The following is a 12,456-nucleotide window of genomic DNA, read 5'->3' as shown; positions in this document are numbered from 1 at the left end:
GCCTCCTGGGAGAGTGAAGGAGAGAGGTAATCTCTGCTGCAGTCTCCAAAGGACGGAAATAATTAGTTAATACCTCTGCACAGTCTAAGCTGGGGTTTTTCCTGTGTGTAATGCCAGACAAGATAGAGGTACGGTGGTATGCGTCTTCACGTCAGCAGCTAATTCTTGTCAATCACTTTTCCTGTGTAAACCATTTAAAATATATTGGTACCCATTTGCAATTTAGCTTACTCCCTAATGAGGCCAATTGACAGCTCCCTGAAGACATCACCATTATACTAACGTCATGTGTGATCCTTCACAGACACAGAGGGGAGCACAGAGAGGGCTTCCTGTGAAAGTCAGGCATTCCTCCACAAATATAAATCATTGATTGAAAAACAACTTGTGCATTTCTTGTAGAGAAAAAGAAAGTAAAGATATTTATTACTGAAATTGTCTCCCATGCCTATCTGCAAGAATAAGAATAAAAAAAAAAAAAAAAAGGGTGGTAAATGAGGCTGCTGAATACGGTTTGTCTATCCATAGTCTCAGTGTGCCAGACCCTCCTCCAAAGCGTGCTGAAGGAGGGTCTGGCTACTCTACATAGCATTCGAGGACGGGAGGAAAACGTGCTCTGGTTTAATGGCATTTCTTTAAACCAATCAGAATCGTCACGGGCGGCGCTAAGCTCCGCACAGAGCCGCTGCAAAATAGTTGTGCGAGAGAAAACTCAGATTGGACAGATAGTCTAGCTAGCTGTCTCAATTTACCCTGCAGAGATCTGAAGAGCAGTCAAAAATAGTCCTCATTAATCCACCAAATTTTAAATTTCAACACAAAGAAAGCGTAAGGAAAGAGAAAATACATGCATCCGGCGGAATTTCCTGCAGCACCGGAGCAATCCCAAAAGTGTATACTAGTAGTAGTATACACTTCTAGATATGGACTAGTCTATCCATAACTGACACAGACTCAATGCTTGGGTGTCACAGGGATAGATTGTAAATCAGCTTTAGTACTTTACCTGCAGCTCACACCAGGCAACTTCCACCCAAGTCTCAGTATCCAGGCCCTTGTAGACCGTCTTAAAGGACCCTCTCCCCAGCTCTATGTCAAATTTGAGAAATCTTCCTCCTGGAGATGTGGAGACTGCTTTCATCTCTGCTTCCTCCTCATTCTCCTCACTGGATGCCTTGATAGCAGCTTTACCACTATCATTGCATGTAAGATTTAATGCATCTCCACCTTTATCCTTCTCTTCATCGGCACTGGCACTCTCTGTTGCACTGTCTTTTTGGCCACCTTGACTTTCAGTGCTGGAACCTTCCTGTACCCCACAGCTAGTCCCTCGTGTCCTGTCCACTATTGTCCGCAGGTTTATGTTTAGGATCTTATCCCTGTTATTGCATTCAGGTGCTTCAAATGCCTGCTCATCTGGTTCCGAGAACCACAGACTTCTCCTGATGAATCTCTGATGCACATTCCTCTGATAACTGGAGGAAGGGTGTGCACTGGCATCAGTCCCTTCTCTCACTACTGAGTCCACAAGATTGACATTTCCATCACCCATGGCCTTGTACATATTCATAGTCATTTCACACTTTGAGTTGGGTACAGATGGATGTTTCAGTTCTTGGTGGGCCGTCGAGTTTGGATTTGCCTCTGGCTCCATGGTGATTTAAAAGTGCAGTCACTTTGGTTTCCAGGTCATTCGTGCCATGGCTAGACTTCCAAGATGTAGATTTACAGTAGAGATGAATACCTGCAGCGCCCACTCGGTGACGCAGTTTGCCAGCAAAGGCCCTTAAACAGTGACAGACGAGATTTCATTCGATATCAGGAGCTGCAAAAAGAAATGTTGCCAGTTAACGTTAGTGAAACAAAATCCAATAATTGTAGGGCAATGCTGCTGAAGCTATAATGTTATATTGGGTTTATGGGTGTCAGTCATGTCACAGACTTTAAGTTAACGGTTAGTTGATGTTAATAAAAGCCGGTGGATAAAAAGACAAGCCCACGAGTTAAAACATATCGTTAGCAGAAGCAATCATCGGCCAGGTGAGGGAAAAACTAGCAAGCTGGCTCCGACGACACAAGTTAACGTTAAGTTTGGCATTTCAGAGCTAGCTAACGTTTGTTGCTAATTTACCGTCATTATCAGATAACAATAGGTTAGCTAGTCTTCAAACATGTTATTCCATTGAACCAACATGGGACACGACTTACCTATGTTCAAAAAGCGAAGAAAACCGACCAAAAAACCTCGGCTAAACCCACGCTAACGATACACGACACAGACAGAACTGCCAGGTCCAGTGTTAGAAAAACATCGCTAACGTTAGCCGATTGTCCATGGCAAAAGGTGGACTTTATAACGCCCTATCTGCATAGTGTCCCCATTTTCACGTACAAAAGCTACCCCAAAGACCGTAAACGAATATAGGTTCAACTCAGTCTTTACTAAGTGACCATATACCTCATATTAACGAGAAAAAAACGACGAATATGTTGTATGTATCTCCTTTCAAGTCCTCTCATCCCTTGCTTCGGTTGCAGATAACGATGCCGAGTCTCTCCGCGGTTTCTACTGTATGCGGAGCATGTACGTTATTTAAAGTCCAGTGGGCCGCTTTAAGACACGGGAAATGTTAGTTTTCCTGCTTCTCCTCGGCAATTAATTTACGCGGACAGTAGTTTTCGCTTGTCATCGTCGCTCCCCATTAAGTTAGTTAGGTTAATACAACGGTGAGAAACACAAATGTGTTCCCCATTCAGCTCGCATGGTTCCACGCCCCTGGTAACGACCGGAGGGGACGTCCAATCAAACAGCACGTTGGGACACCACAGAGAGCCACTCATACTGTTGTACTGTTCAACAGTAATTGAGTGAGACATATCTCACATGAAAAGACCAACAAATACTGTGTAGAATCATGCAAGGGAATGACAAAGCGGTAAAATGATTATTCCATGCAAAAGCCTGTTATCGTCTGTAATAATTCTTTCACGCCCTTCGCCAACTCATCCATCATGTGTCTCTGCCTCAGAGCTCAACAGCCTTCTTTACAACAGAATTTTCTAAGAACAAAATAGTGTCGAAAATATAATTGGCTACATCTGCTAATCTGTCAACTAGACTGTGCTTGCAGTTCCGGTCTTCTCTTCCCCAACAACAGGACACTTTTCAGCTCAATTTCTCAGAGCTGCATCCTGCAGCTGAGTTGCAGTAGCCTACCACACGGATGGGAAAATGATCAGCAGCAACAGGGGAACCGATTTTTGAGGTATAACTGATTGATATAAGTTGTGTGTTACATAACTTACAACTGCAAGAAATTAGAGCCTGATGCAATGTTTCTCTGTCCACCAAAGGTATTTTTTTAATTATTGCTTTCTTGCTAACAACTGCATCCAAATCCAACTATAGGGAAATCCAACAAGTACCAAACAAGTGCTTAAAGATGGACCTGGAAAATTGCTTGGAATTCAATGCAGCAGTCTTGGCAGCAAGTTTACATTTTTATTAAATTTTTGTTTGGATTTTGTCAAATAGATGTTAATTTCCCTTTGTGTTCATTTTCAAAGCCATAGTTTGTGGCGCTGTTGCATTTGTATGTAAGGTGGTCATGTTAAACTATCCACCCCCCTGTAGTTTCTGCATTTTCACCCCACCTCTTCTTATATCAGCCTACATGTCATCTATATGGGGGGGTGATGCATGTCCACACAAAACCAAGTCAATAAAAAAAACAGAGAGATCTTCATGTCTGTTTCAGGCATGCAGGGTCAGATGACAGTATGGTTCAGTTGAGGAGTGGAGCATTGTTGGCACCTAAGTGACTTTATAAATAATGAATCCCTTCCTTTGTTTCCACTTCACTGTCCAAACACACAAACACATGCACACACACAGTTTTACTTTTACATAATGTCATCCGATTTCATGCCACAACAAGGAGTGTTTATTGTGTTTTATGTGGCGATTGAATTTGCCATTTGACAAGTAATTACAATATATGATAGTTCAGATGCAGTTTTACAGGGCAAGGAAACGGGCATCACTATGTTATCTCCATAGTCACTGTCTTTATAGCACCATTGCATTTCAGATAGATGTGTAAGTGTAAGAAGAAGGGAGGAGGAAGAGAGAGAGAGACCAGAGATACTTGCTTGTGACTGTCAGAGCTCAGCCAACAGAGGCAGAACATAATACCCTTACGCTCAATAAAATGAGCAATTGGTCTCATTAACAATGTGTCTCCCACCAGGGTGAGTCAATAAGAATGGAATCAATCCAAGATCTTATATGCAGACTTTCCACAGGCTTTTAATATCTGTGCCTGTGTTACACTGAAATCTAAAACCCATCAGATTCTGTGTCAGATCTCAGTTCATTGCTAGCACATTCTATTTTGAGTATGTCTAATCAGTAGGTGTTACGTTGCAACATTCTCTAGAATAAGAAAGTGTTTCAGTCTCTGAGTCCTAGCGGGATGGATCACACTCTGAAACAACCATGTTTTCTTTGCACTGTGTAAGGCTGTAAAACTAAAAGCCCAACAGAGAATCATGGAAATTAGATTTACATTTGGGTCGATTCTCATCTGGAGGAGGGCCAGAGTTTGAGGTGAGTGAGAGAGAAAGACTGCTGACAGGACATGATGGATGGAAAGCAAAGAAGTGCTGATGTATGAGAAAAAAGAAAAAAAGGAAGGGAAACACCCATGCAGTTACAGATGCAAGTTTGTTTGCTTTTTCATCGTGTTGCTAGCAGCAAGTTCAATTAACTAAATAATATATGCAAGGTCTCACCATGTCTTAAGTGGTGTATTGTATTGCTTTCTACATGTCAGATACAGCGTGGTACAAAGCATTAGTCATGACATGCTCACAGTAACTGACATGCAGGTATTTAGCTTAGCGGTAATTAGTTAGTCTGAGGATGTGGGAAAAGTTTAGGATTAGGTGTGAGAGTTGAATGAGTTAATTTCTTTTGCTTGGAAGTAAGCCAAAGCTTTAGTTGGCTTTTGAAACACAATGAACAACTTTTTTTTATGGTTCAATTAAGATTTAGGTTCGATTAGAAATCACAGCCTTGGCGCGTGGTTAGCTCACCTGGTAGAGCGGCCGCCCATATACAGAGATTTACTCCTTGATGCAGTGGCCGCAGGCTCGAATCCGACCTGCAGCCCTTTGCTGCATGTCATTCCCCCTCTCTCTCCCCTTTCAAGTCTGACCTGTCCTATGCAAATAAAGGCCTAACATGCCCATAAAAATTATCTTTAAAAAAAGAAAGAAATCACAGCCTTTCCAGAGTCTGCAATTTGAAAGCAGGTAACCTAATGCACTGCAATTACCTATGAAGTAAACAAAAAAATAGTTATTTATGATAGGAAACAACTTTAATCTCATGTGTGAAAGTGTGGTGGATAGCTGTGGATGTAAAGAAGCAGTCTTGTATTTGTTTTTAAAACACTGCATAAATTGGCACCGGTTTAAAGCTTGCTTTGCCCCCTAAATTACTTCCAGGCCTTTTAGTTTTTCAGCCCAATTACTCCTCTCCATTCTACTGTTCAGGTAACATTCAACAGTGATCATGCATTTTCAATGTTTCTCCCTAGACTAGAGAACAGCTACCCACTATGAGGTTATATTACTCAATCTACATACATGTTTAATAATTGTCCCTATTTTATAAGTTCTTTGTATTGTGCTTTCACATTTTATGTATACAAAATGGGCCTATATATATTCTTATGGTACAACAGTCCAGGTTGTTTGGGAGGTATTTTTCATCTATTCATTCATCACTGTCATTCAAGTTATATAAATGTACCTGATCTTCTCAGTATAGCACTTTGGTCAACTTTAATAATTTTAAGAGGTATTCTTTAATTAAATGACCTAACCATCTGATTTCCTTTGAACCACTTTCTCCTACGCCCACATACTGTAATATTAGTGACACCTGATCATATTCTGCAGAAAGCAGAATATGTTCAGTATTATTGTATGAAGCTGCTATTCCACAGTGATACTTTTCACATTCTCTATCTCCCTCTGTCTTCCCTCCCCTCCTCATCCTCCTCCCTTTCTCTCTCCGCAGTGTCCCCTGAGTCTTTTTCAGACAAGAAATGCAGTGTGAATAATTCATCACAAAAATATTGAAACCTAGGATCAGTAGGCCTACAGAGCGATTAACTTAATGAATACCATTTGTTTTAGATTGTCCAAAATAGCAATAGATCTGTAATGGCTGGATGACTGACAAGCGATCTGTTTCTCAAATGGAATAACAAAATTCAGTGCAAATATGGGTTGTTGTGGGTGTTTTTCAATGTGAAGTGTTGATCAGATGCAACCTGTCATATGTATCATGCCCCCCACCTCTCATGACAGCACAGTGTGACATACCCTGACCTATATTCACTAGCTTTATGTTTTACATCAACTCCTCCGGGGTTATAAGTTGTTCTCAGCCATGTGATATAAGTAGACAGCAGGATTAAGCATATCAACAAGCTTGTACTAAACGTCAAAAAGAGTTCTTTATATTTGCTGGTGAATTTCTGAGAAAATCCATCTACTGTGTTTCTAGACATACTGACAGCATGTCTCCAACCTGCAATCTCACAACAAGCATTATCTCTCTCTGTTCTGTTGACTCTGGGATAAAGGGCTGTCTCTGAAAAGCCTCTGTCAGAGTTTGAGAGCAGAATGGCTGACCTTGACACGTCATGACAGTGTGCCATTTGTGCCGTTTGGCACAAATCACAGTCACAAGGGCGCTACACCACACCACGTCGCTTTTCTGTGGACTTTAGGGAAAATGTTTTGAAGAGCTGTCCAATTCCTTGTTTTGAGTTTTACCAAGACGCATTATGGCTCAGAGTGAAAAGAACACCCAGAGAGATGTTTTTCAAGGTTTGCTGGATGTTGTCAGGATGTCTCTGCAGTGTTCACATGAAGCTATATGCCAAATTATAAAATCTGAAATGATAGGTATGCTGCCAGATGAAGAACTTGGCCAGTGACATGTATTCCATGTAAAGCAATGGCTTACTAAGAGAATGAAACATGGCTTGTCCAGTGGTTATCACAGGATTAAAAAAAAAAATAATAATAACGTATCACAATAATTACAGCAAACAGCTCTTCTTCAACCCCACACGACCACACCTTCCACGACCAGTTTGTACTTCCCCCTCATATATAAATTTAACTGTGCCAGCTGATTGTTGTAAATCTACTAAATACATTGTAATTCAGCTGTAGTCTACCCTGTAGCAAATTAGAGGGTGCAGCTCTTCTTTTCTCTATCCCTGGAGCAGAAGGAAGACAGATCGTAGCAGCTCAGTGGTTTGGTTAATCCCTGACAAACTATGCTCTCTGCAGCTGCAGGGGTGTGTTGTGAGAAAAATGGGAAGGCTTCAGTGTCAAGGAAAAGACTGCGAGCACTGCTGATTATTTTGTGTTCGCTGAGAGTGTGCAGGTTTTGGCCTTGACACGACCAAATCCTCAGCGATGGTGCTCAGGTTTTAGCCAGGCATTGCTGAACAGTAGCTCCAAGTGAATGTTTATTCAGCATTAGTGCTCCTAAGGAAGATGTATTTACATCATTTTTAAAAGAGAGCGAGACTGTTTATCCAGCACCATCAGTGTATGAATGTGTGTGTGAATGGGTGAATGAGAGGCAAATTGTAAAGCGCTTTGTAAGGTAAAAAAAAAAAAGCGCTACCATTTTTGTAAGGGTAAAAAAAGTAGCAGATGTTTTGTTAAAATCATCACCCACACAAGAATCAATAGGTTGTAGAATTCAACATAAAACCATTTTTTGTTTTCACCAGCTGCAGTCTAAATGACACTCCTCCGTCCTAAGTCCCTGTTATATATAATATATAATATATATACAGTACAAATAAAATGTCTTTTTTTGATTAATGAAGAAAACTTTGTGGTTTTGCAGAGTCCAAATCTGGGATGGACAGAGTAGACACACAGACACACACACACACACACACACACACACACACACACACAACCTAGCAGATGTTTTGTTACATAATCATCACCCACACAAGAATCAATAGGTTGTAGAATTCAACATAAAACTAAGGTTTATTTTTTTCTTTAATTCTTTTGGTTTTCACCTGTTCACTCATGGAAGGGATGCAGTCTAAATGACACTCCTCCGTCCTAAGTCCCTGTTATATATAATATATAATATATATACAGTACAAATAAAATGTCTATATGTCTCACAATGATTAATGAAGAAAACCGCTACTGTAAAAAGATCGGTTTTGGGTTTTACTCAGTGCAGTAATACAGCTAAATCTGTTCCTGCTTTGAGGGACAGAGATATATGAGCAGGAAATTACAGAAGAGTCACAGTATCATCCACTACCAGTGTGTCAGACACACTGGTTTGATTTGATAAAGTCAACAAATAGTGGACTAGAGGGCTCACAACATCCCTGCCGAAATGTGCACATACTTTGTCTGTGCTGGCCATGGTTTTCTACAAAATATGCTCAGAGAACCAGAAAATTTTCTTTGGTGCAGATTGAATGTGATTTTTGCATTTGAAACCATAGCTAGTGGAAAGCCTTGAACACTGCAAATGTGCAGATTGAATGTGATTATTTGAAACCATAGCTAGTGGAAAGCCTTGAACACTGCACGTGCTGACTTTTTCATGTTCACCGATCTGTTACCAATGTGTCAGTATCTCTTTGCTGCACTAATTGCTTTGTTTTCAAAGGTCACTCTTCTGTAATGGCTGCTCCTTGTGCTACTTAGGTCAGAATGATAACCAGATCCTCCCCATCAATGCACATGAAGCACAAAATTACTGCTAGTCTCATCAACATGCTGCCTTGTTGCTCTGTTGGGAGAACAAACCACAGCACAGAGCGTGCCTTTCTTCAAGCTTTTCTCTTCATGTGCTATCTCAAAGCCATAAACATTATCTCTGTGCCAGTTACTTTCTTCTCTCCCCAGGCCTCCTATCCAGATGCTGGACCCACCAGGCCAGCCCCTATGAACATGAACCACTATGCTAACAAGAAGAGTACAGCTGACAGCTTGCTGGATGTGGCTCTACCAATAGCCAACGCTTCCCAGCTAAAGGCTGTGCTAGAGCAGGGGCCACACTTCACATTTTACAGCCCCATCATCACCCTAATCAGCATCTCTTCCTGCAAGTCATAGTCGGGGTCCCGCTCATCTTCATAGGTGAGAAAATAAACAGAGCCCGAGCCCTTTTGGTATAAACCAGAAGTGTCTTTGTCTGGCAAACTTCACATCTCTCAACCTTCAGCCATTTGTGTGCATCTTGGCAAGATTCACGGCCATTGACTCCTGACAAACAACCCAATACCAGTTTGACTCTAGCTGTAACTATGGCAACAAGAACTGATACCAGGTCAGAGTTAACAAGGTTGTAGTGCTGCTGTCAGCCCTTGTGGGAGTGGATGAAGGAAGGTTACTTTGTTTCTTTGCTGTGTATGTGCGTGTAAATGTGTCAATATGTGTCGGTGCTCATGTTCTATGCATGTCTTGGAGTAAATTTTAAGTAAAAGTTAAGATTTTTTTTTTTAGCTAACATTAATGTAAAATCTAGTAGCTTAGCTACATAAACCATTGTAAATACTCCCTGTGTTGTTGATCAACTTTAATTGTAAATTGTGTCATTTTATAGTGGGCTCACTATATAATTCAAAGTGAGATTATTGTTCATAGTTACACATAATCTATTTTAGCCAGGTCACAATGACTCATTTCTAGTAATAAATAAAAGACTGTTTGCCAGTATTCTCTCCATACCTAAAATATAACAAAGTTATCTATATTGCACTCCTCTCTCAATAGTAATCTATAACCTTAATAATCTAAAAAGAATTTAGAATTAAAAAGCCATGTCCCCTATAAATGTTTGGTTAAATTTTTCCTCTTACTTGAACTTCTCTCTTTCTATTCATTCTACAATAGAGATATTGTTTACAAGATTGAAAATGTGCTGTGTTCACAAAAAAAATCACAAAGGTTGTAATTAATCATCATTATAATAATCAGTCATATTAACTGTAAAATAAGATTTTTGAATCTTAAAGGATCACGTATCAGAAAGAGGGTTGGTCCGCATGTGAGAGTCATCACACAAATTCATGAACGCCTGCCCCCTTTTAACCCTCTCCCATCCACCAAATCTTCAAACCACCGTCCCCCCCACACCTCGTTTCCACCAGAATATCAAACACATCTCATTCTCATTGCTCTTTTCATTCCTCTTCATTCATTTTCTTTGACTGTTCTGAACCCCGCTGCCCTCTCTGCCCTCCCCCTCCGTCCTCCCCTCCCTCTAGCGTTGATCCAGCTCTGTTTAAATGGAGCCAGTGGTGCGTGATGTCAGTGGCCTACATACCACCGACCCCCCAACCCAAACCCACTCTACCCCACCCCAGGCAGATCAGACACACACAGCTGCGGACACCGTTTAACCTTTGGTAATCTCCCACAAACACACACATACACACAAACAATGACATGTCTCTGTGGAGTCACAGCTACTGTATACTCCCACCTACAATTCAATTTGTACAGTACTTTGGTTGTTTTAAATGTGCTATATAAATAAACTTGACTTGACTTGAGTTGACTTGACTACACACACACATTTCCCTGATCACACCTCACTTTTTAGTCATAAGCGGGCCCATGTGATGATGAAGATGACAACTTTTATTAGTTGCTATGTCATTATTACAACATTGATTACTTGTTTTTGGTCATTTTGTTTACAACAAGGTGTTAACAAAGCACTTAGAAAGGAAGTTGTGTTAAACAGGAAATAAAAGCTTCCCTTGATCAGTTCACTCTTCCCTGTATTGTTCTTTCTGTTTTGTTCTGTGCGCTTTGAATCAGAAGCGTGTTGTCTTTGTCATAAATGGCTGAATCCACAGCAATAGAGTGACGCCTAACATATAATAACAAGTAGTTGGATGTTAAGTTGAAAGTAAAGACACTGAGCACCACATGTGAAAAAGTGTTAACACTATATTTTATCAATCATACAAAACAATTATCAACAGAGAGTTTGTTGATTTTGATTGATACATGCCCACTACATTTTTGTTTAAATGATATTCCATTTGTATGGTACTCATGTAAGCACTAAATTGTACATGGAGTTTATTGTGTTTGCTGACATTACCTTTGCCACAACTAATTGTTTGGGGTCTCACAGACCCCACTGATGTATGTATAAAAATAACAATAATAATTTCACAATCAACCAGTTTTCTTTCTAGAAATTTAAATAGACTTATTTTGGAGTCTCTGAGACCCCAGACAGATGTTATGCAACATCTTAAACATTTCATCAGTTCACAAATCATGTTTATAAGCAATTATAATTAAATTGGGAAAGCCATGAAGTATCAAGGTGAAGAAACAACAAACTATATTTTTGAGCTATTAAAGAGGGCCCCGATCTCCAGGAGCCCAAACAGAACATTAGTATTATTATTATATTTTATACAATATCTTTCACATTGAAAAAGATATTGGTATTGAATGGTATTCTACACAGATTTTATTCAGTTCAGTTAAAAAAATAACATAATAATAATAATAATAATAATAATAATAATAAAATAAAAGTTTGCACAGGGAAAAAATAAATCATATGATTCCTTTATCCTCATATGCCTTTGTCAAAATGAATTATTTGATATTCTGCATTTTTGTGTGATCACTCATGGACATGTTAGTTCCCTGAACCCAGACTTAAGTATATATGGATTTATGGTTGACAGTAAATCTGTGTATAATAAGTTGGCTTGAGTCCCAGAATCAAGTAGACTGCTGATGCTTGATATGACATTCATTGAGTGTGTGTTTGTGTGTTGTTTAATTGTATTGCTTCTGTCTGCAGTTCGATGGAACTTGAACGATGAACAAAAGCATTGGAGGCTGAACATTATGGAAAACCTGGCCACAGGCCAGTTTTTATCGTAGTGGTAGTCAACATCTTCATCACAGCCTTTGGAGTTCACAGGCTGAACCGGGGCGACTAACCAAGAACACACACATACACACATAGGTATTCTTTCTGTTTTTGCTGCTCACATATATTCTTTATGCTCGCCCTCTTTCTCTGCTCCCCTCTCTCTATACAAACAGGTATTTTCTCTCCTGCCTTACTGTGCAGTTGTCTCCTATAGATGTCCATTTAGTCAGCATGTTTTTGGGCCTCTCCTCCCCTGACCTGTACTTCACAATCCCCTACCTGACCTACAAACAAACACACCGACCTCTCCAGGCTCTCAGAGAAATTTCCAACAGAAAACAACTCACAAAAATCCAACTACAGTTCATTTACCAGAAAATCACTGTCCTGCACGAAGACAAATCAGCGAACAATAGAAAAACGGCAGTAGTGACAAAAGGGGTCTGGTACCTAAACAATAC

General features: G+C 40.1%; 2 protein-coding genes across 2 annotated transcripts in view; one reads left to right on the top strand and one right to left on the bottom strand.

The window, feature by feature from the left end:
• The window catches only part of LOC114558946 (serine/threonine-protein kinase WNK2), a 50,208-nt gene extending 47,380 nt beyond the window's left edge, over nt 1-2,828 (bottom strand). Inside the window, 2 exon segments of the mRNA XM_028583268.1 lie at nt 1,007-1,825; nt 2,209-2,828. Of these exon segments, the coding sequence (XP_028439069.1) occupies nt 1,007-1,654 (648 nt within the window). The 5' untranslated portion in view covers nt 1,655-1,825; nt 2,209-2,828.
• Nucleotides 2,829-2,877: 49 nt separating this feature from the next.
• LOC114558508 (ninjurin-1) lies at nt 2,878-12,062 on the top strand. The gene is given in 5 exon segments (XM_075447432.1): nt 2,878-3,266; nt 8,986-9,178; nt 9,181-9,219; nt 11,921-11,983; nt 11,986-12,062. Coding segments are annotated over 4 exon segments (333 nt in total). The 5' UTR covers nt 2,878-3,266; nt 8,986-9,024.
• Nucleotides 12,063-12,456: the final 394 nt, after the last annotated feature.

This window comes from Perca flavescens, chromosome 7, assembly GCF_004354835.1.
Source record: "Perca flavescens isolate YP-PL-M2 chromosome 7, PFLA_1.0, whole genome shotgun sequence".
NCBI classification, from domain to species: Eukaryota; Metazoa; Chordata; class Actinopteri; order Perciformes; family Percidae; genus Perca; species Perca flavescens.
Note: the sequence above shows the minus strand (reverse complement) of the source record. Positions and strands in the feature narration are given on the sequence as shown.